The sequence below is a fragment of the Podarcis raffonei genome, chromosome 5, assembly GCF_027172205.1.
Source record: "Podarcis raffonei isolate rPodRaf1 chromosome 5, rPodRaf1.pri, whole genome shotgun sequence".
NCBI classification, from domain to species: Eukaryota; Metazoa; Chordata; class Lepidosauria; order Squamata; family Lacertidae; genus Podarcis; species Podarcis raffonei.
Window position 1 is genome coordinate 44,153,102 of NC_070606.1, and position 24,729 is coordinate 44,177,830.

The 24,729-nt window shown below is 41.2% G+C and overlaps 1 protein-coding gene across 2 annotated transcripts in view; it reads right to left on the minus strand.

Moving 5' to 3' along the window:
• Positions 1-3,544: 3,544 nt before the first annotated feature.
• MKI67 (marker of proliferation Ki-67) overlaps positions 3,545-24,729 on the minus strand; it is a 34,298-nt gene continuing 13,113 nt past the window's right edge. For both annotated transcript variants that reach the window (XM_053388891.1, XM_053388892.1), the window contains 8 exons: positions 22,018-22,933; positions 21,137-21,267; positions 19,031-19,223; positions 15,395-15,505; positions 12,401-13,212; positions 11,526-11,589; positions 6,393-9,869; positions 3,545-3,948 (listed from right to left, as the gene is read on the minus strand). In XM_053388891.1, coding sequence (XP_053244866.1) covers positions 3,812-3,948; positions 6,393-9,869; positions 11,526-11,589; positions 12,401-13,212; positions 15,395-15,505; positions 19,031-19,223; positions 21,137-21,267; positions 22,018-22,933 — 5,841 coding nt within the window. In that variant the 3' untranslated portion in view covers positions 3,545-3,811. The remainder of the gene's footprint in view (positions 3,949-6,392; positions 9,870-11,525; positions 11,590-12,400; positions 13,213-15,394; positions 15,506-19,030; positions 19,224-21,136; positions 21,268-22,017; positions 22,934-24,729) is intronic.

The following is a 24,729-nucleotide window of genomic DNA, read 5'->3' on the forward strand; positions in this document are numbered from 1 at the left end:
GTTAGTTCCATCACTCAGTGAAATGTGGGACTTTGTGACTCACTTTCTTGCAAATAGCAGCCGAGTTACTGAATACATGCCCCCTTGAAGTCCAGCTGATGCCAACACAACAACATAGTTCTTTTAGGTGCCAGATAAAAACCCCTCTCTTTGAATGCCTGTACAGTAATATGTAGACAATTGAGTGATGTTTATTTAATGGCGTTGTACTGTTATATTTTTATTTATTTCATTGTTGTAGCCTGCTCTGGGGTCTTTTGATGAAGCACTGTATAGAAATAAACAAGAAAAAATAAATTCTCCTTTGGCACTGACATTTCTTTGCGCAAATCTATCTATACAGAAAGGGATAAAAGATATGAAATCTATTAACACAATAACATATGCTACCAGAATTTTCAGATTCCATTGAAGTGCAGCAATAAGTTCCACCTTTCTAATTTCATACGACAAAATCCTACCGCATACTCAGACCAGATCCACTGACATCAGATTTAGGTTAGTCTATCCATGTGTAGTATGAAAGCAAGTTAATTAGCTATCCTTTTCACATCCAGAAGCTGTAACTGTTTGCTTGTAAACAGATTTTTTTTATTTCTGGTAGACCTGGCCCTGTTATACATGGAAATAAAAGGTTGGGATACCCTGCAACTTCACAATTCTACACAAAGCAGTAAGACGATTTATACTGGAAACTGGACAGGCAATGGCATGGGGCGGTGGGTGGGGCTTTTCAATTTCTCTGAACTTGAAATCCTGGGTCAAAAGTTCGGTGGGTTAATGAGTCTGCCTTTCATCGTTTGATGATCTGTCCTTTGAACTGACATGGTTGTGTAACTCAGGAGTCCTTGGTCCAAAGGACATGAAGATTTCAGGGTTTTTAATACTCCCTCAAGACATTAACCCTGCCAAGATTTGAAAAGATTAGAAATAGAATGCCAATCTTATCAGGCAAAGGCAGCAGCAGGCGCTAGGCCACTTTTCAGTCAGCAGGCACAGCTATCCGGATGCAAGCTTTTAAAGAAAAAACTACGGCAGAGTTTTGCTTGATTGTGCATCTTTACCAAACTGTAGCCAGAATCTTGTGCTTACCCTTTCCAACCAAGTCCCTAGGAATTTCCCATTGCTCGTTGCTTTCTTTAGTAGCATTAAGGCACTGTTGCATGCCACCCCAATCTCTGAGCAGTGCAAGATTCTAGGGCTTCCAGGTGCTTCCCCAGGGTTTGGTTTCCTTGGAATGAGGCACAACGAAGACTTTAGGATATATGGCTTATGTACACATATATAAATCATGAGCCTGTGAGAGACTGATTCACAGCATTAACACCCCAAGGGGTCATGCTTCTTCCATAGCCACAGCCTTGAAATAAACAGAAACCAAGCATCAAATTCGCACTGGCTTCCCAGCCTGCATCTTTTTTCTAGCTTCTAGATCGTATCATTCAACTCTCAGCTCTGCCTTTTTTCTAACTACCAGCCAGCTGAGGCAGAAGGCCCACACATTTGCAGTCTGGTAGAAATCCACTTCGTTTCCTTTATGGTCCATTACAAACCAGCAAATTCACATTTTGCTATTAGTTGATTCTGAGCTCTTGCATAACAACCCTGCTTCCCATGCCATAAGCAGGCCCCATATTAATGCCAGAGTGATCAAATTTCAGTTGAGATGCTGCACTGAAGAATTAGCAAGGTGGGAATGGGATACTAAAGATGAACAGGTGAAATCAGTGATGATAAAATGGGAGAAAGACAAATGACGGATTGGGAGAGGCTATGGAAAACTGATCTGAAATTCACGGCATGTCCTTCACTGAAAGAAAACTATATGAAAATGATGTATCGGTGGTACTTAACCCCAGTAAAACTAGCAAAAATGTATAAAACAAGTACCAATATATGCTGGAAATGTAAAGAAAAAGAGGGTACCTTTTATCATGTGTTGGAACTGTAATGTAATTTGGGAAATGATAGATCAGAAGAAACTGTTCATGTATGCTACAAGATCAAGTTGATGTAGTATACCAAAATGGCAAAATTAACTGGGAAGCTCAGGAACCAAGAAGAAAAGAAATTTTAAAAAGAATGGGAAATGTTTATAATGTGTATACAAAACTATTGCAAACAGGTTAAAACATTAGCAGGTTTTTAAATACATGTTTAATGTAATAGAATCTACAGATAATTTAGGAAGATAAATTTTTTGGAGAAGTATTGATATGCAGATGAAAACAGAATTAAGAGGATACATGGATGGGATGGGATGGGAAGTCAGGAGATTCAGAGTAATCTCAATATGTGAATGTGTATGACATTTTGATGTAACTTTGTTCTTTCTTTTTTTCCTCCCTTATTTTTGAAAATAAAATAAAATTATTTTTAAAAAGAATTAACAAGGTGGGCAGCATCATGTATGAGTGTCAGGTGAATACACCTTAGGCCTGTGACTTGGCATCTTCAAAGGTCCATCACCAAGCACACCTACACCAACCAAGAAAGTCCACCCTCAAATTCTGTGCCATCCAGTGAGAGTTGAAGTTCTGTTCTTGGAGCAGTAGTATTTAAAACTGAAATAAAACAAGAGGGAACTAGAAGGGCTGAAGATAGCAAGAAGGGTAGTATTCATGTAGGGATGTTGAGGGCAGGATATGTCACTCAACCAGGAGACTCTCTCTCTCACTGGAGCCTTCAAAATAAGTCATTTTTCATCAAACATGAAGAATTTTAGGCATTAGCAGTAAATAGTGCTATTCCTTAAAACTGAATCTATTTCAAACGGCTAGCATACACATATGCTTCTGTAAACTTTATTATCCTCCAATTTTGCTGGCTTGGCAATTCACACGCAGCTTAGAATTCATGTTGGGTGGGGAGGAGAGAAAAGCAGCTACTATGAGATCTATACAAAACTGAAATCATATACAGTACTGACAACTGAACTGAGGTGGGAGCTTAGGAAAGGTGTGCTTAGAATGCTGCAATAAGAAAAAGGACAAGACCTCTACAGTACCATACTGTTTGGTTCAATTTAATGCCAGCTGCACTGTTCAAGTTATCCTGTTAACAGCTCAAGCAGAACTTTCCTAGCCCTGCCAATTAGGATATTGTAACTATAGGTACCAGGCACTTAACCTTAAATATTTAAGTTTTGAATTGATACCATCAACCATGGGAAGGACTGGAACTGAAGAGAAAGTGACAGCAATGATTCAAAGGTATGTGGCCTGGGAAAGAGAAGGGTCTGTTTCCCATCCTAGCAACCCCCCAATGACTATGTTATGTAGAAAGAAAGGGGCCAAGTATAATCAGTTCTGTTTAACACTACTATATATGGATTGTTGTTCTCCTAGAGTTGTTAAAGTGCCATAGCTGGTAGTTGGGTAGAGGGATTGTACATTTACTAAGCTATGGATAACAAGATAACAATGCAGCTATCCTTGCCTTATCCTTTCTAAAGCATTAACTGAATGTTGACAGCGTACAGAGAACAGTCTAACATGCTTTTTTAGCAGTCATATTCACCAGGGATTGGAACAATATAAAAGGATATTATTTTAAGCCAAGGTATGGTTTAATGTAAAAATCAGATAACAATTAACACCTGAATTAAAACTATCTTAACACAATACAGTGTTAAACAAAAAGCCCTGTAAAATATATGAAAAATGTATATACATATGGGAAAGCGTCAATGTTGAAGGATGAACTGAAGTTACAGAAACAAAGTAAGGTTCTAAATGCAAAGCATACTTTACAACCAATATATGTCCATTTATTCTGAAGGAAAAAAATTACACAAACCCAGTACCAAAAATTACAAAACATTTTTTTTTGTTTTCCTCCCTCTTGTCTTGCCTTCAGTTTCTCCAGCAGGCTTAACTGTAGATTTGGAATGTTCTTCTTTCACTGTTTTCTTTTTTTCTTTTTTTAATGGTGTCTTTTCAATGCTTTCTAGTTGTTAAAAAAAAAAGAAGATTATTTGAGGCCAAACTTTTTGATATTCTCTCTTTAGTAGCAAGATTAGATAAAAATATAACATTCTAATTATCAAGATATCTTTCTTCTGTTCAGAGCAGTTCATTCCAGGCAGTTATTCACTCTTTCCAAACTGACTTGACACCATAACTAAGGGAAACCCTGTGGTAGATGTTTGGAGTCCTATCTCTCACATAATGCCACAGTTAAGGAAATTGGCTGCAAGGTGCAGGATCCCTCAAACCCACCTCAGGATCACTGCTTCCAAAAAGTTCACATGGCGGAAATTTAATATTGACCCACTGAAAGCTATTTCAGACCATATCAGATAACTTTGAAAAATAGTAAATAGTAAATTCTAAGCATTACTTATTTTAAAAATCTGTAAGCATGTTAGCCCCACAGTTCATCTCTAAACCAAATCAATGTGTTCTACTAGATACCTTTGAATCAAAGGAGAATTTTCTAAGTACAGCAAGATGATTCCTCAGATATATTGACATTCAAGCTGCCAAAGAAGGCATTTTATTTCAACTCATAAAAATTAAATGTTCTATGTTGTGCAGTAACAAGCAGACTTTGCTTCAACCTATCAGTTATGGACATTTCAGTTTTGTTTGTAGCTGCTGATCACAAGACAGCAGTATTATCTAATTAGAAAGATTTTAAAGGTATTCCCTTTAATGGGAAATGGGAAAGTATATGCTGCTGTTATTGTTGGTGTCCATCTGTCTCAAGAGACAATGAAGGGCACCTTCCAAGGGTGAAGTCAAATCGTTGCATTAGCAGCACTGAAGTGACCTCCTCAGGAAACAAGCTTGGACAAGTGTGGTCCTGCTTCACTGATGTGGTTCAAAGGAAAGCAGAGCAATACATTTGACATCATTGCTTAGGAAATATATCAGGTGTGGAGAACATTTAGCCTTCCAGATGCTGCTGAACTGAATTCTGCATCATCCCAGGCCATTGGCTTGCTGGGGCTGATGGGAGTTTTGAAAATTTCCCACGCACCTGAAATACATGATAAATGGCAAATTTGCTTTTAACCTGCTTTTTGAATTGCTGATTCAAAACAATCCACCTTGGTAATGTGGTTAGAAAGGTAAGCCAAACAGGCAGCTACTGCAGGCAGAAAATTATTCAGTCTCCTCAGTGGACAAATGGTTTATAGAACTATGAAGAATGACATCCTATGTCATTTTAAAGTGTGGTGGTTTTTTTGTGGGGGTGAGTTAGTTTTTATTTTGGTAATATATTTTGTGGTTTAATATGCTTATTTTATTATTATTTTAATAATAATAGTAATACTAATGATGGTGGATTCAAAGATGCCCGATGGCTTGTGCACGAAAATTTCTGAAACCGCTCCTGACTGTGGGTTCTTCATCCCACTTCCAGGAGTAGCTTCTTATAAGAGGAATTCTGAAGTACTAAGACCTGCATGCAAGTTTTATGTGTAGTCCTTTGGATCTCACCTAACATGGTTAATGTTTGTTAAATATTAATGACTTCATATAAGTTACTCTGTAAACATATCTGCATTAGAGGTCTCCTGTTTGTTTGATTTCCGTGGGCTACAGTTCTTTCCCCCACCCATACAAAATAAACGACAACATTCAGGACATTAGGGAACTCTTACTAATAATAGTAGTTATTTATTATTGATAGTAGGATCACAGACAATAAAAACTAGGTTTCATAAACAGGAAAAACCAATAAACTTAAAAGTCTATTTTTAAATAACAGCTAAGCAAGTTATGGGGAGGGGTGAACACTAGTTTTTCCAGATATCCCACTTATGAATCCAGAAGTTCAATTCTCCATAAGAAATATGTGAATCCTGTGGCCATCTCAATATATACTATAAACTGGAAGCTTTCTGAAGATCAGTCACACTCCTACTATATACTTCAATAATGGGATGGTTTTTCGAGTTTTATCTTTAGGTGATTTGCAGCAAACTAACAACCAAGTTTTAATCCCATTTGTTTAGTGATAGCAACACCCTTCCTAGCCCTTTCCACCTAAATTAGGCTGCTGAGATGAAGGTATATAACTAGGAGTGGATTTTGGGGTATGAAAGGCATGTCTGCTCACTTCAATTCTGGTACAGAAAACTAACCCCAAAGCTCTGGATGTGTTCAGAGGCAGACTTTCCTTTAATTCATCTGTATTTCATTTGCATCTGGTTCTCATTGTTAGACCTCGGAGTTTTAGTAAAGTCTGCCCACCCTGATTTACATTACCAATGGCATCTTCAGCAAAGAAATTTTGAAATGAAATTGATGGTATCTAAATTTCAGGTGTGCTACTGTAACTTCTCACCAAAGCTTTAAGGTTTTCCATTAATTTTGAATCAAAAGCTTAGAATCTTAAACATTAAGAACTCTGAAATAAGGAGGGGAAAACCATGCACATACCTGCTTTAGATTTTGATTTGTTCTTCAGAATCATCTGTTGATCTTTAGGAGCATTATCACCCCCTGCATTCAAACTACGCCTGGTTCTGAGAGAAGCAGAAATAGGTGCTTCAAGTGCATCAACTCTTCTACCTCTTCTGCTTATTTTCTCATTGGGTATAGCTAGCTTTCCAAAATCTACATTTTGTTTTTCCTGAAAATCTTCCTTTTCTGGAAGGTTGTGCTTTCTTCTGACAGACATGGAAGGTGTCACTATTTTATTTTTGTTTCTTCTGCCACATTTTTCAAGTTTCCCTTTTCCAATTGCATCATTTTCAAGAAGGGTGTTTTGATTTTTACTGGCAGTTTCACCTTTGTCTGGAGGTGGTGATGTTAGAGTGATGCTTACTTTGAGAGAAGGGTGTACCGGTGATGGAGTAGTTCTTTTTACTCTCTTCCCCTTTGATTGGTTTTGGAAAACTGAACTACTTTCCAAAGGCATCTTGTTATCTTTTACAAAAGAGACCTTTCTGTTGTCACTTCCTGGTTGGCCATTGCCTTCTGTTGAGATTTCAGAAGGAACGAATTGCTTTCTTCTACCTCTTTTGGAAACATTATCTATTGTCAAACCTTTTAAAACTTCTGGCATGTCTTCTTGATTCCCAGTATCAAGCAATATGGGTTTTTTACTTGCAGAAACAGAGCTTGCTGCAATTACCTCTTCTGCTTTTCTTCTTCTGCCTCTACGTGGCAGATTCTCACTTGCAACAGTTGCAATTTCCAAAGCCTCACTTGGCTGTTCCACAGCACCTTTGCTTTTGGTTGAGGATGGCAATAGTAAAATGTTATTTTTGAGGGGAGAAAGAGCTGTTACAGCGGCAGTCTTTCTTCCTCTACCCCTTTTTAGCTGATTCTCTTTTACAGTGACAAGCATATTTTGGTCTTCTGTATCACCTGCCTGTTTACTGTCACATTCAGGGAGTATTTCAGGAGAAATGGTTTGTTTGTTTCTACCTCTCCTGAGTGAGTTTCCTTTTGCTAGGTTCTGTCCTTTTGGTGGACTGTGCTCTAATAGAGGTTGCACACTTTCCAAGGGCATCTTAGGCATTTCATCAAGATTCTTTTCATTTTGAGTATCTTGCAAAGAACATTTTCCTTGGGTAGAACTAAGGCTTCCCACTGTTGGGCTCTCCTTTTTAAGAGCAACATTTTCCAAAGGAGGTGGTATTTGGCATTCAGGAACAGCTCGTCTCCCCCTGCCCCTTTTTGGCTGACTCTCTTTTACAGTGACAAGCATATTTTGGTCTTCTGTATCAGCTGTCTGTTCACTGTCACATTCTGTGGGTATTTTAGGAGAAATTGTTTGTTTGCTTCTACCTCTCCTGGGTGGGTTTCCTTTTGCTATCTTCTGTCTTTTTGGTGGGCTGTGTTCTAAAAGAGGTTGCTCACTTTCCAAGGGCATCTTACGCATTTCATCAAGATTCTCTTCAGTATGAATTTCTTGCAAAGAACGTTTTCCTTGGGCAGAACTAAAGCTGTCCACTGTTGCACCCTCATATGCAGGAGTAATGTTTCCTAGAGGCGATGTCATATGAGATACAGGAACAACTCTTCTTCTGCCCCTTTTCAGCTGATTATCTTTTATGGTGACAACCATGGCTTGGTCTTTTTTATCAGCCGTCTGTTTACTTTCACATTCCATGGATGTTTCCTGAGAAATGGCTTGCTTGCTTTTCCCTCTCTTGGGCAGCATCCTGTTTGCTACTTTTTGCTTCCTTGCTGGACAATACTTTGCAGGAGTTTGCAAACCTTCCAAAGGCACCTCCTCAGTTTCATTAGGTTTCTCTTCATTTTGAATTTCATCTAAGGAACACTTTCCTGGGGCAGAACTAATGCTGTTCGCTGTTGGGCGCTCAGATGTAAGTGGAATGTCTTCCAGAGGCAATGTCACTGAACATACAGGAGCAGCTCTTCTCCCCCTGCCCCTTCTTGGCGGATTCTCTTTTACAATGACAGGCATATTTTGGTCTTCTGTATCAGCTGCCTGTTTACTGTCACATTCAGTGAGTGTTTCAGGAGAAATGGTTTGTTTGCTTCTACCTCTCCTGGGTGGGTTCCCTTTTGCTATCTTCTGTCTTTTTGGTGGGCTGTGTTCTAAAAGAGGTTGCTTACTTTCCAAGGGCATCTTAGGCATTTCATCAATATTCTCTTTAGTCTGAGTTTCTTGCAAATAACATTTTTCTTGGGTAGAACCAAAGCTGTCCACTGTTGGACTCTCTTTTGTAAGAGCAACATTTTCCAAAAGAGGTGGAATCTGGCATTCAGGAACAGCTCGTCTCCCCCTACCCCTTTTTGGTCGATTCTCTTTTACAGTGACAGGCATATTTTGGTCTTCTGTATCAGCTGCCTGTTTACTGTCACATTCTATAGTTGTTTCCTGAGAAATGGCTTGCTTGCTTCTTCCTCTCCTGGGTGCTACTGTCTGCCTTCTTGGTGGACTATGCATCTCAGGAGTTTGCACACTTTCCAATGGCACCTTCTGCGCTTCACCAGGATTCTCTTCATTTTGAATTTCTTGCTGTGATGCAATGGAAGCACTCTTTTGTTCTTCATAAGCACCATCCTTATCTCCAAGCATACGTTTTTCCTCAAGTGGTACAGAATTATCACATAGAAGATGAACTTTCCTCCCTTTCCTTCTAACATTATTTTCTTTAACTTCTGTTGCAGTCTTTTCCAAAACGTGTGTTTTAGGTGTTGTGTGTCTTAGACTTTCCTTTTTAGCCTCATTAACATCTGTGTTTGTTGTAAACAATTCTGCTTGTATTGAAGCAGCCTTTCCTCTTCTATTTCTTTTCAGTATGACATTTCCAGCGTTTTCCACTCCTGATGTTTCAAAATCTTGGTTTTTTATTTTGTCTTGTATTTCTGCATTTTCTTCTAAATCTAAACTTGCTTCAGTTTGTCGAGCTGCCATTTCCCCCTCACTTTCAACTGCTGATGTGTTGCTTTCAGATTCTTGCTTTAGATTTATTTCAGTGATGTTCTGGTCAAAGTTTTCATTAGCTTGCACACAATTGACTGGTTCTGCTCTCTGGGTGCTGCTTGTATGCCTCTGTGTATTTTTTGCATCATGTTCTTTTACAGATCTGGATTTATCAGCTCTTCTAGTTCTTCTAGCTGAAGCCAATGGTCCAACGATTTCTCTATCTACTGCCCCAGAATTTGCAACTGGTTCTTTCACAAAATCAATTTTGTGCCCGTTTTCAGAGTCCATTTCCTTTAGCTGATGGCTTTCTGAAACACACATTATTTCAACAGGTTCTATCACTGCTTCTGATTTTAATTCACTAAATGTGTTACATGCAACGTGTCCCAAGTTATTTTCTAATTCTGAAATATTTTTACTGTTGTCCTTTGGTTTTGGCAAAGGAGATATTCTTTTAGGTGATGATTCCAGTTTTGCTTCTTTATTTTCATAGTCATTTCTCATGGACTCTTAAAAAAGAAAAGCACATTCAATGTTATTTCTCAGGATATGGTGATTGTGAAGAGTAGTAAACACACTTACTAGCCAAAAAGTCCCAGAGGAAGTACTACATTGCTTCATAAATTTGCTTTTATATTTTGCCATGTGATATTTATATCTGGTGCTATTAATCATTCTTAACTTTAACAATATGCCACTATTTGCAGATGCCATTTTACAGTGCTTTCCCAAACCTTCATATTCCAGAATCTCCAAAATAAAATTATTCAAGTTTTGTTGTAATTATAAAGAACGCTTCAAGATGAATAAAATGCAACCAAGTTAAGCACTTCTTAGCCGCATATAGCCTTAGAAATACTAAGTTACATTTAGAACGGGCTCACGATTTGACCTAAACATTACTTAGTGATGGGTTCTTGTAGTCGTATGCTGGAATTCAAATCCAATGTGTGCCGTTAGATAAGCCCTGGCTTGTTTGTTCAAAAGAACCTTTTGCACAGAGCTCCCACACTTACAACCTCATGTGCATTATCTATACACTCAAGAATCAATGTGTAAAAATCATGCAAGCCAGCTGCATCCATTACCCTTTCAGATATACTAAAAAAGGTGAAGGTGAAGGACCCCCGACAGTTAAGTCTAGTCGCAAACGACTCTGGGGTTGCGGCGCTCCTCTTGCTTTACTGGCAGAGGGAGCTGACGTTTGTCCGCAGACAGTTTTTCCGGGTCATGTAGCCAGCATGACTAAGCTGCTTCTGGCGAAACCAGAGTAGCGCACAGAAACACTGTTTACCTTCCCGCCAGAGCAGTACCTGTTTATCTACTTGCACTTTGACGTGCTTTCGAACTGCTAGGTTGGCAGGAGCTGGGATGGAGCAACAGGAGCTCACCCCCGTCATAGGGATTCAAACCGCCGACCTTTTGATTGGCAAACCCAATGTGGTTTAGACCACAGCACCACCTGTGTCCCATTCAGATATACTGCATGCATCAAATAGGAACACCAGTAAAATAAGGATCCCATTTTCAATCATCAGTCGTTTTCCTATTGCCATTGTGTGCTTTAGGACATAAGGTGCACATAAAGCGGTACAATGACAACAGATTTCAATGCCCACACATTAAAAAAATTAATCTCTATAACTGCTATACAAACAGAAAATCAAGGCAGACAACATGCACAACTGTTAGCCGTTTGTGTATTTGAAAGAGCACCCCAAAAGCCTTGCAACTTTACTGTAATTACTTAATTCAGTCATTTTCAACCAGTGTGCTGTGGCACCCTGGGGGAGTCTTGAATGATGGTCAGGGGTGCTGTGGGCAACACTGGCCTCTGCCCCTCTTTCCTTGCCTCCCTCCTCTGATGCCCTTGCATTTCTGCCTCTCAAAGGTTGCACAGGGAGGATGTTTGAAAAAGGGTGAGGGACTGCCAGTTCTGCAGGCAAGGGTGCCATAACTGGGCTCTTGAGCCCCACACAGGTGCTGCCGAACGTAATTGGTCAAGGGAGCCATGGACCCAAAAAGGTTGAAACCTTCTGACTTAATTTCATTCTAGTTGTTCTGAAATAAAACCATATTTTAAAGCAGATAAATGTAAAGCTGCTACTTCCTTTTTTGAAAATAAAAGGTTTTGTTGAAATAGTATTTACACACAACAAGCTCACCTCTGGAACTCATACAAGATCCATTATCTTCTTTCATTAGATTCACAAACTCGGGCAATTCAGCCTAGAAAACATACATAATTATTACAATAGCTGACATGAAAAGATGCTGGGCCTATAACCAGTGTTATACAATATTTATAAAAGTCCAAGCTGAACTGACGTGTGTTTGGAACTGTGTGTTAAGTTCATTGAAGATGCAGGTACTCTTCGTAATATGGCTGATTTAGTGCTTTGTAAAATATGTATGGCAGTCCTGACGATTTCACAAGAGGCTTCATAATACTTACTGAACATACTAAATATCGAAATACAAAAAGATATAATGAAAGAGATGAAAAATAAAGAGCAATGCTGCTATAATAAAATCATGAGTGCATCCACTTTGCATCACAAGTGTACCAATGTCATTAAACACAATGTACAAGTGATCCAAAGATGAAACACTTTGAAGTAAAAGCAGTAGTCATAAATGATATTATGTCCCACCTTTTCTCCCTACAAAAAAACCTATTTCATATATATTCAAAACCAGTGATTTTAAATGGCAAGATCTGTGCCAAAAAAGCCAAAAAGATTCTAATTAGTACTCAGGCAAGATTAGCCTCAGAGTTGGGAGTAAGGTTGGTTCATCAAAATCAGGAGATCAGGGCTTGCTGGAACAAGTTAGTCATTCTCTGCTCAAAATGCTTGATTCCACATTCCAACCCAATCTGCATTTAGAGAAATGGCAGAGCTGCATGTCATATAAACATGACACAGAATCTTGCTGTGTAAGAAAAAATTGGGTCATGTTAATGATTTCTTTTATTGAAATAATTAGTGCAATTTAAGTATATAAGACTTTTCTCAGATATTTAATATAGAAGACCTACCTTCTGTCCATCTGCAGCTTCCAACATTTCCTTAACACCTGTATAATCAACTTCAGGACTTGGAAAGCTTTGTTTAGGTTCGGTCATAAACTTCTGCAGTCCCAAGTAGTCATCAACTGGCAAAAACTTCTGCTTTGGTGTCTTCAGTAATCGACTAATGCCAACCATATCATCCATGGGTTCAAATCTTTGTTTAGGTGTTCTCAATAGCCTATGAATCCCTCCCATATCTTCCACTGCTTCCACTTTTTCCTTAGGTGCCTTGATAACATGATTAATAATGAATTTGGAGCAGACAGTGTCATCTGCAACAGACTGCAGGCTTTCTTTGGGCGTCCTCAAGAGTCTCTTGACTCCTGAAAGTGCATCAACTGGCTCTGGTTTTTGCTTCGGCGTTCTCAAGACCCTCTTAACTCCTGAAAGTGCATCAACTGGCTCTGGTTTTTGTTTGGGTGTTCTCAAGACCCTCTTCACACCTGAAAGAGCATCAACTGGCTCTGGTTTTTGCTTCAGTGTCCTCAAGAGCCTCTTGACCCCTGAAAATGCTTCAACAGGCTCTAATTTTTGTTCTGGACCTTTTCTTTTATCTTCCATCACTCCCTGTATAGTAGCTTCATTTGCTGCTGTGACCAGTGACATATTTTTCCCTACATCTTTTTCTAATGAAGAATTCGTTATTTTTGGAGTTGTAGTTAGGTCATCTTGCTCAAGACCAGAGATCTGTGACACTTCCTTCAAGAAGGGGGATATGACATCTTGGTTGTAAAGTTTTTGTTGGCTTGCTGCGCTGAAAGGTGATACAGACATCTCTCCTATTAAAAGATATAAAAATGAACTGTAAAAGGAGTTTTTGATTACATAAGAAATTACTGTTATTCCTAGTGGAAACAAGGGACACGTGTCAACTCTGTGCCACCTGATAAGGCAGAATTCTTGAATAAATGACGTTCTGCAGGAAAGGGGATGGTGCATGTGTAATATCCCAAAGACGGATAGTTAGCAGGACTAGGAATAAGAGGTACACTTTGTCATGTGACCAAGGTATTTGAGAGCAGAGGCAGTAAAGGAAGCAGTAAAGAAGTCTAGAAATGTTGTGAAATGCTGAAAAGCCACAGAATCATTTAGCATGATTGTGAATCACTGACTCATCATGAGGATGACTCATTCTCTGTACAGTGGTACCTCGGGTTAAGTACTTAATTCGTTCCGATGGTCCGTTCTCAACCTAAAACTGTTCTTAACCTGAAGCACCACTTTAGCTAATGGGGCATCCTGCTGCCGCGCCGCCGGAGCACAATTTCTGTTCTCATCCTGAAGCAAAGTTCTTAACCCGAGGTACTATTTCTGGGTTAGCGGAGTCTGTAACCTGAAGCGTATGTAACCTGAAGCGTATGTAACCCGAGGTACCACTGTATAAGTAGGCAGGCAGACTCAGTCTGTGTCTGTCTGTGTGTCTCTCTCTCTGTGTGGTGGAGCCTGTGCTCTGTGAAGCCTGTGCTCAATGGAAACTGTGTATGCTCTGAAGCTAATCTTCTGTTCACTATGCTTTTATTTGCAAACAAGTTTATTTTAACTCAGTAAAGCTTTTATTCTTTTACTGAAGAAGACTGTATTATTAATTTACGCTGCACGACACACTTATGCCTACTACAAACAGTCCTGAACTGGCCAACACCTCCTGCTGCAAGAAGAAATCTGCCGTGCCACAACTATTGAACTGTTACTACTATCAGTGTGAGCACATGTCCTATAAGTAACAACTCCTGGATGTACTCTTTTGCTCCATTTTTTATTTGTCTAAGGGAAACTTTGAAATTGCATGCACTTTGCCTCTGATGGGGGACAGAAAATAGCACAAATATTTCTAACATCTGGGAAAGCCAGAACAAGACCCTCCTATGAGCCCCTATATATCCTTGTGTTACACTGATGACATAGAAAAAAACCTCTGCTGTGGTGCTCAGAATGTGTACATTCCTGCCACAACAGCATGCTTGGTCATCCCCAAGTTTTCCAGTTTTCTGCCACCAGCTGAGAAATACTTCCTTTTCAGAAACTTCTCTCCAGATACATGGGAATTTTTAGTTTTAATCTTGGCTCTTTCTAGCGTTAGTTTATATTTTAGTAGTTGCATTTTTATGACTTTTTCCGTATTCACACATTGCATTAATTTCATTTATTGTAACTGTAGTTCTCTATTTTTTCTTCTGCTTCAAAAAAGCAGAATTTTGATCTTAAAGCAAGAATAAACTAATGCTTCTTTAAAGCCAGCAGTGAAATTTCTTTCCAACGAGTTTCTTGAGCTTGCCAGCAGTTCAGATCCCCACGGCGGGGTGAACTCCCATTGCTCTGTCCCAGCTCCTGCCAACCTAGCAGTTCAAAAGCATATGAGTGCAAGTAAACAGGTACAGCTTCTGTCACAGTGTTCCGTTGCACCAGAAGCGGTTTGGTCATGCTGGCCACATGACCCAGAAAGCTGTCTGTGGACAAACACCGGCTCCCTTGGCCTGAAGCGAGATGAGCACTACACTCCATAGTTGTCTTTGACTGGACTTAACTCCAGGGGTCCTTTACCTTTCTCATAGAATATTTTTCTAAGATGAATTATAACTCCGAGAGAATTACAGCATAAAAACCTAACTGAGAATTTGCCAAACTTCATGTGCAGATACGTTTGCTTGGACCCCTACACACAGTCAGGGAATCTTGGGACTTTTTCCTTTTCCAAATGCAAAAAATCACTAAGTTACCAAACTGGAGAAAAGCTTTAAAACTACTGGTGATCTCCAACTAAGTAATTCACAGGGTAGATCCACTGAAATCTGCTTATACACAAGTCCACTGATTTCACTGGGTCTGCTCTGTGTATTACTTAAATGGATATCACCCACTATTTCCTACAACTTACATAATTTTCACATGAGGTGATTTCAGGAGGGGAATCAAGTCGCCATGTAATAGTTAGCACTAGGGATATATACAAAACATGCATACCAGACTCCTCTGGAGTGTGCATTTCTGGGACGACTTCTGGTGTTGGTATAGTAGTCTTTTGAGCAGAAGAGGGTAAACCTGTCAGTGGAGTGTTGAATATCTCAGCCAACCCTGCAAACAGTATTTAAAGTTCAGTAAAGAAATAATCATTTCGTTTGTTTGCAATTGGGAGCAAGGGAAAACATAACTATTAAGAATTCATTCTCTTTGCATGACTGCTCCCCAGAAGAACAGTCTTATATACAGTGCAATCCCAGACTACAACATCACACAAGATTTTCAAACATTAATGTTCATGGCAGTTTACAGCCACATGGTAGTTTATCACCCATTAGTCTGAACAAACTGTAATAGCTGTTGATGATGTATCAATTCCTCTTCCCGCTAATGATTTATTACATGCTACCTTTACAGATGGGGACGCGGGCGGCGCTGTGGGTTAAACCACAGAGCCTAGGACTTGCCGATCAGAAGGTTGGTGGTTCAAATCCCCGTGACGGGGTGAGCTCCCATTGCTCGGTCCCTGCTCCTGCCAACCTAGCAGTTCAAAAGCACATCAAAGTGCAAGTAGATAAATAGGTACTGCTGTGGCGGGAAGGTAAACGGCGTTTCCGTGCGCTGCTATGGTTCGCCAGAAACGGCTTAGTCATGCTGTCCACATGACCCGGAAGCTGTACGCCGGCTCCCTCGGCCAATAAAGCAAGATGAGCGCCGCAACCCCAGAGTCGGTCACGACTGGACCTAATGGTCAGGGGCCCCTTTACCTTTACTTAATGCAAGAGAAGGTACCCATGCTGAAAGATGGCAGCAGGAACACAAGAAGCCCTACCAATGTGGCTGGAGCACATGCCTTGGAAGCAGAGCATTAACCCTTTCAATAAGGGCTCATTTTCTCCAGGGAAGCAGAAATGAACAGATACTAATGGTCAGAGGTTGCTTTACCTTTACCTTTACCGATTAGTAGGCAAAGAAAGAAAGATGCCATGAAGACATTTTCAACTTTAAATTATACTAGTATTCTATAAATCTATATTGTATGGTTCAATAAACCCACATACATTCTTGCAATAGGGAAGCGAGCACCTATGCTTCCATGTAAAATCCTGATTTCCTTCCCAGTCTCCAAGAAGTAATATTCTTTCACTCTGGCAAGCTGTGCTTCCGTAAAAAAACGCAGCAACTGTCAACAAAAATCAGGCAGGAACAGAGGAACTACACCTCTTTTCTTCTCTATATTGCAGTATAGAAAATTTAAAAATATAATGAAGAGGGAAGGTCCGGACCTGATCCCTGCATCAAGTCTTGATTGGGCCCAGTGCTAGCCAATGAAAGCTGCAAGACTGGCTTGGAACCCATCAGTTCTGGGCTATCTCAGCCCCACCCCTTGGAACACCCTATCTGTGGCTTTCTGCTGGGAGGGGGTTCTCTGGCTGGCTCAGCATGAAGAGTAGGGCAGCGGGACACCTGTGCTCAATTCAACCCCCCAGTATTATATATTTTGAAACACTTGGGGACAGGGCATTATTAGGGCTCTGCATATATGCTGCTACACTACAAGCACTGAGTTCAGTTAAGAACAGTTTCCTTTCTAAATTTTTAGCTACTGAAGATGACGAGATACTTTAAAGTCTTAGCCTGATAAGATCTCACTAGCTAGTTCAAATGATTTCTAACAACTAGAAATGGACCTTCAGTACCCAGCATACCCATTTCCCCGTTGCTGAGAATAGTAAAACAGAATTAAGCAAATCTAATCTAAATTAATTAATGATTTTTTTTTAAAAAAAAAATCATTGTGGGGTGGGAGAGGGCGGAATTAAAAGACTAGTTCATAATGAAAACTAATATGAGTTTGGGAAATTACTAAATTCACATGCTTCCAGATTAAACAGGTAAATCGGGATCTTAGCAAAAGAGCAACTTTCATTCGGGGGCATTTAAAACCAGTATTAGTATGATGAAATGACTGCGTATTTTTGGACCATTATATGATGGTATCACTACTGTATTACACTTGGTTTAGATATTGACCTACCTTTAAAATAATATCACAGTGCCATCTGTTGGCAAAGTTGGTAAATTGGCATGGATAAAAATCTTACTATAGTCAAGAATGGGTAAGTTGCCAATGTTAAAAACCACTTAGTGCCTTATATTCATCACTTTCCTGTATGCATGTTCACAATACAATTTTCTGGCAATTAGGGATTGATAAGACTGAGCAGCTTTTATTTCTTAAAGTTTTACTATACACCTAATGCTGTACTACAGACAAACACACACTATAGGTTTTACATACAATTTAAAAAATGCTAGCTATTAAATCTGCCCAGATTTGCATATAAAAATAGTTAAATGCAAGCTGAAAGCTTATTTTGATCATGGGATGACTGTTTCTGACTGCTCTTAGCAAAAGAGCAACTTTCATTCGGGGGCATTTAAAACCAGTATTAGTATAATCTGGATGTGCCTAAGGATACTCAATTGGGAGCTTTGATCTTAGCAAAGGCCCAAAAGGGCTTTGCAAGATTATTCTCTCAGACTGCTCCCCCGCTCCTTGCAGGTTGTGCATTCCTACAGCTCTGAGCGTCTTGCTGGGTTCAATATCACCTAGGGTTAGTCCAGTCCTAACCGTACACTTCTAGAGGACTGGGAGCATATCAGAGTAGCATGCTGCTGTGAAACAAGAAGGCTATTGCCATCATGCCCTGCTTGTGGGCTTCCCATAGTGACCCGGTTGGCTACTCCGGGAAACAGTATGCTGGCCCAGAAAGCCTTTGGGTTAGCTCCAGCAGGTCTTCTTAAAAAGTTAACAAAACAGCACCAATCTATTTTATCCTTCCATTCACAGTTCTGTGGATCAAAGCCATAAGAAAGTCTTATAGCAAGTGTCATCTTAGGATGTGAACTTCCTCATGTGATAGGATAAATATATCTTAAGATGGCAGTAGCAGCCAATGGTTTTTTAAGAAATATACCGTATTTTTCGCCCTGTAGGATGCACTTTTCCCCCTTCAAAAATGAAGGGGAAATGTGTGTGCGTCCTATGGGGTGAATGCAGGCTTTCGCTGAAGCCTGGAGAGCGAGAGGCATCGGTGCGCACCGACCCCTCTTGCTCTCCAGGCTTCAGGAAGCTATCCGCAAGGCTTGCGGGCAACAGCCTGTTCTGGGGGCTGGGGGAGCTCGGCCCCAGCCCCGCAAACAAGCTCCGGGAGCGATGGCAAGGTTGCGTCCTATGGGCCGGTGCGTCCTATAGGGCGAAAAATATGGTGCTTGGAACTTTGTGACATACATGCACTTTCTCCATTACTATAGCTTTATCCTTGCAAAAACATACATATTCTGAGATATATTGACTAGTTGAAGGGCACCAAGTAAGATTCATGGGTGAGCAGAGATTTAAACATAGGTCTTTCTGGCCCGTCACTGACTTAAACGGAATGCTACTTTGTACAAACTAGGTTTGATTTTGTTAGAACAGCATGTGTTTGTTTCAGACAGTAAAACCAACCAAGTTCTTTATATGACCAATCCAACCATTTTCCATGGGATGCAAGTGAACCCCTTATAGGCTTGCAAAATATTTCATACTGTACAAGAAAAAAAAATTATTTCACCAAAACACTAACAATTTACCTGTAAAACTTTCATTTAAGTCATCATGTTTCTTCAAAGGATAGTTGATCATTACTTTAGGGACTTGTGCAGCAGCATTCACAATACTGGTATGAGCTTTTCCAATCACAATTGGAGCAGGGGAATTTGCATGGCCTGTAGTAAAGTGACCCTTGACTTTTCTTATTGGCGTTTTTAGCATGGAAACATTGTTCTGAAAAGAAAATATACAATTAAACCTTTGAGTCTGATCACTGAGGCTCAGAGTGAATGCAAGTCCTGGTGCTCGCAGCTCAATTACCATTTACTTCAAAGTTGGATACAGTTCTGAATGTCAAGTCCAGCATGCACAATAAATCCAAGCAAAAAAAAAGCAGAAACTACAAACATAGAGCTCACATCTGGCCAGTCACATCTTGCCTCCCCAACAACATACTAAAAATTCTCAGTGCATTGTTGCACTGTTGCTTAGGGTGGCTTTTGCCAATTCTAAGTCATTTCCATCCTTTTACTTAAGTAGTACTGAGAAAAGATTGCAAAAATAGCATAGGAAATCCAATTTCGCATATCTTATTTGATAAAGTCCATTTATGTATGTATTTAATATAGAGGTATTTGAGAATAAGAGTACAGTGGTGCCTCGCAAGACGAACGCCTCGCAAAACGAAAAACTCGCAAGATGAAAGAGTTTTCCGTTTTGGAGGTGCTTCGCAAAACGAATTTCCCTATGGGCTTGCTTCGCAAGAAGAAAGCCCATAGGGAAATCTCCGCCGGCCTTCAGAAGAGGTCCTGGACCTCTTCTGAAGGCCGGCGGGGGGCAAAAGTCTTTGCTCCCCCCCGCCTGCCTTCCTGGGATAGCGGAGAAGCGCAGCGCGTTTCTCCGCTATCCCGACAGCTTTTGAAGGCAGGCGGGGGGGAGCAAAGACTTTGGCCCACCGCCGGCCTTCAGAAGAGGTCCTGGACCTCTTCTGAAGGCCAACGGGGGGCAAAAGTCTTTGCTCCCCCCGCCTGCCTTCCCGGGACAGCGGAGACTTCTCCGCTGTCCCGGGCAATCTGAAAATGCTGGCGGGCGGCAGCGAACGCTTCGCTGCCGCCCGCCAGCATTTTAAAAGCCCCCGGGACAGCGGAGACTTCTCCGCTGTCCCGGGGCGATGTGAAAATGCTGGCGGGCGGCAGCGGACGCTGTGCTGCCGCCCGCCAGCATTTTAAAAGCCCCCGGGACAGCGGAGACTTCTCCGCTGCCCCGGGGCGATCTGAAACTGCTGGCGGGTTTGACAACAAACAGTAAGATGTAGTCCTGTTTCTCATGCGGAGATCTGCTTTGCATGTGCAAAGACAATGTTGGCTAGAAGCCATTGTTCTTACAGATCATTCAGCCTGCTTTACTTAACCTACAAGCTTTTAAGTAGCAAATACGGCTCTTAAAACATTATTTCTTTTTGCTTGTGGGCCAGTATGTGGGCAAGCCACTTTGGTTTGTGGACAAAACATGGTCTTGCTCCATCTACCAGACATTGCCTGCCTTTCTACTTGCTCTCATCATGCACCTAGAATTCATCTACATTCATTTTACCATATCCTCTCTCAAAAGAAAATATGATGCATACTCATTAACATTAGCAACATCAACTTATCCATAATTTTCCCAAGCCCAGTTTTAACCTACTTTACAAACTGCTGTGCTTTATATTACTCATATATACTCCAATGTGGTAATTCAGGCTGGTTTCATTATCCAAAAGGCATGCACACCAAGAGAACACATCTCTAAACGCAGAGTAGGGGGAAAGAATCTGATCTGCACATTTGCTCTGGAATTCCATGCAATTATTTGGGGGGGCAAGGTGGAGGACATTTGAAGCTGCCTTATACAAAGCAGAACTATTGGTCCATCCATCCCAGTGATGTCTATTCTGACTTGATGGAATGGATCTCAAGTTGTCTAGAAGTGCCAGGGACTGAAACTGGTACTTCATGCATACAGACCATCTATCAAAAAGCTAAAGACCCTTCCCATCCCTGGTTTCAAAGAATTCCAGACTCTGGCATTTAATGACTGGAAAATGGAATGCTTCAATATATTTACTAAATGCAGGGTATTAGTTTTTATCACTGCTAGAGAATTACCTTTGATGGTTTTGTTGAGTTCTTCTTGGCTGACCTCTTCTTGGCTGATCTTTTAAGACCACATTTTGCAGCACTGCTTACTTGAGATTTTGGAACACCCTGTTTCACTATATCTGCCCAAGACTTTGCAACTGGAATGATAATTGTTCAAGATTGCTAGTTATTTCTATGCTTAAAACACATTTTTAATAAAACCAACATTTTCTAGATTTGTAGATTCATTTGTTCTAATGCATTTTTAAGCCAGGGTTGTCAGCCTGATGCCCATGAAGGCTTTCATTGGTACCTCTGGACATGTGCCAATTCCAAGCTTTATTTTTTTAATTAAAAAACCCACAACTGTCTAGCCCTCCCACAAATAGGGGACAAAATGTGCATGTATCTTCTAAGCCAGTGTTTCTCAAACTTGGTCCCATCATCCCTGACCATTGGTCTTGCTAGCTAGGGATTATGGGAGTTGTAGGCCAACAACAGCTGGGGGCCCAAGTTTGAGCAATTTTTGTGAAATAAAATTGAGTATGGTGTGACCACCTTGTATATTTTTCCTGGTACTGAGTAATGTCCCATTACAGCATTGGTGTGATCTCCACAATCAGGATTAGTAGGACCTAAATGACTTCCCATGGTTAGCATAAGATTTGAGGGTGGCTCTCTCTCTAATTCTGTGTTAGACCATGCTCCTCATTGTAGCCATTTTGTGTTACGCCACACATCTCTCATAGTAGCTATTTTGTGATGGGCACCCTCACTCTATCAAAATTCAAACTGTGCCCACTGATCCAAAAAGGCTGGTAAACCCTGCAGTCTTTTATAATACTATATACTGTATCTGATTGTTTTGTGGAACATCAAAAGACACTAACAAAGCAATAATGACAAACCTATCAAGTTGGCTTTGGAAGCACCACTTTGCCTTTTAGAGTGAATTACACCCATTACTCCACTTCTCCTGCACAAAGAACTTCTTGGAATAGCATTTTTGCTCCTCTTTGTTGAACGAGCAGCTTTGCATTCTTGAACAGTAGGTCCAGATGTCTTTACTTCAGTGAACTCTTCATCTCCGTTCATCTGACTGGAAAGAGCATCCTGTTCTTCTGAAGGTGGGCTGGTAACATGAGAAACTGAAAAGCGACCTCTTCTTTGGGGTGCATCAAAAGAAAAAGTGGCTTGGGGCGAAGCAACCGGAGACCTGCGTGCTGGAGGCGAGGCAACCGGAGACCTGCGTGCTGCAGGTGAGACAACCGGAGACCTGCGTGCTGCGGGCGAGGCAACCGGAGACTTGCGCGCTGCGGGCGAGGCAACCGGAGACTTGCGTGCTGCGGGCGAGGCAACCGGAGACTTGCATGCTGCAGGCGAGGCAACCAGAGACTTGCGTGCTGCGGGCGAGGCAACTGGAGACTTGCGTGCTGAGGGTGAGGCAACCGGAGACCTGCGTGCTGCAGGTGAGACAACCGGAGACTTGCGTGCTGCGGGCGAGGCAACCGGAGACTTGCGCGCTGCGGGCGAGGCAACCGGAGACTTGCGTGCTGCGGGCGAGGCAACCGGAGACTTGCATGCTGCAGGCGAGGCAACCAGAGACTTGCGTGCTGCGGGCGAGGCCACTGGAGACTTGCGTGCTGAGGGTGAGGCAACCGGAGACTTGCGTGCTGCGGGCGAGGCAACTGGAGACTTGCGTGCTGTGGGCGAGGCAACCGGAGACTTGCGTGCTGCGGGCGAGGCAACTGGAGACCTGCGTGCTGAGGGTGAGGCAGCATTCTTAGATGAAATATTCTCATGCTGAACCCCTTCAGGGAAACTCTGTAGAGAAAGAAGAGGGATTTTTTAAAAAAGTTAATACAAAGAACTTCTAATGAGATATCAAATGTGGCATAGCACATAAGCAGAACTTAAACTGAGGAGACCTGAATTTGGGAATCTAGTGTACCACTTAGGTTTACAACCGTATCATACTGCAGTGGTTGAATGGATAAAATGTTCTCTATGTTGTCCTGAGATCCTTAAAAGAAGTACAGGATAACAATTTGAAGTATAAATATCCACTTACAGATTTCAGTAGTTGCCCAGGAACTAAGTAGTTGTAACTGGTACTTCATTCAAGTGCATCTCCTTACTATAACATTTGTACAAGCTGGTTTGTTAAGACAAATTATTTTGGACATCTACATTGGCAACCGCGCCCCTATTATCTACAGAAAAGCATGCGAAGTTAGAGCTACATACTTTGACACACAAACTGTTAAGTGCTCCTTTTGGTGTCCTGCAGGTAGCAGTGGTTTACCAACCCAACCCCCCCTTTGGCACCCATGAAATACCTCAGTAACTATCTCATCAAAAATCCACAATAAGAAATAGCTTGCTCTTCTTGCTCAGTTTGTTTGCACTTAGCCAGCTACACCTATGAACATGTCCACATGTCACTGGATGCCAGGATTAAAGTATAAAGAGCTTCTTCCTGGGAGAGAATGCAGTAGTGGTTGGTGCATGTGCTCATTTCTTCACTAATGGGATGGCATGTCTGCATCATTCTATAATTATGTCTCTTTTTCCATACTTTTAGACTTAGCAGCCATTTTATAATAAAAAGCCAACCCGCAGCAGCCATTTTGTGATTAGCAAGAACAGCACTTTCTCCAAATTTAAGATGTGCTCACTGGTTCAAAGTTTGGCGACTTCTGGCCTAACTCTTATCAGCTCCAGTGAGTAGAGCCAATGGTTAATGATGATGAGAGCTATAATCCACCAAAATCTGGAAGGCCAGACACATGAAGAGGCCTAGGAAGAAACCACACAGACACACATCATGTCCTAGCCCAGAGAAAAGGAACCTTTGTGGATCCACAGGCCAGTCTAGTAGGCCAAATTTTACAAGTGTGCGGGGCCATCCTCCTGCTGAAATCACAAATGATGTCAAGGGATTTGGTGCTCTGAAACCCCAAATTTAAGACTTCAAGGCACTAGCAGGCAGCAAGGCACTGTTAAAAGCAACGTGTTTTTCCACATCATTTCAATAGTTGTTTCTTTGTAAATCCAGTTGCTGAAATGAAAGGAGGGACACGACACCTGAACCAAGTAGGAACATCTTCGCTTTGCATCAGCCACTGGGTTCCTGCTTTGTGCACTGCTTCAAAGGCTCCCAACAACCAGCTGATTGTTGGGTGCTTCGGAAGCGACTCAAGCTGGTTTGGCCAACTGCCTCCCTCACTTGTGGGCCAATGGGGAAGCCTGTCAAGCCAAGATTGGCCTGCAAGCCAGAGGTTCCTCAAACCTGCCCTAGCCCTTCTCCGTAAAAGAGAGCTATCCTCCTTCTTTTTTAAAGGGCACTGGCAAGCCAAAATTAAGAACTTTTATTCAGTGAGAATGGACTGCATTCATTCAAGTAGACATCTTTTCTGCTCATTTCTTTTAAATAAGATAAAACACTTCTCTTTGAGAGGCCTTCCTCAAACGAAGCACAGGACAGCACACAACATGATAAAACGAAATACAATCACTACAACTACTAAATAGAAAAACCACAATACAGAACAGTAACATCAAACTACTTGCTCCAACCCACGATGGAGTCATGTTGTCCCTTGCTGCAATTTTATTTA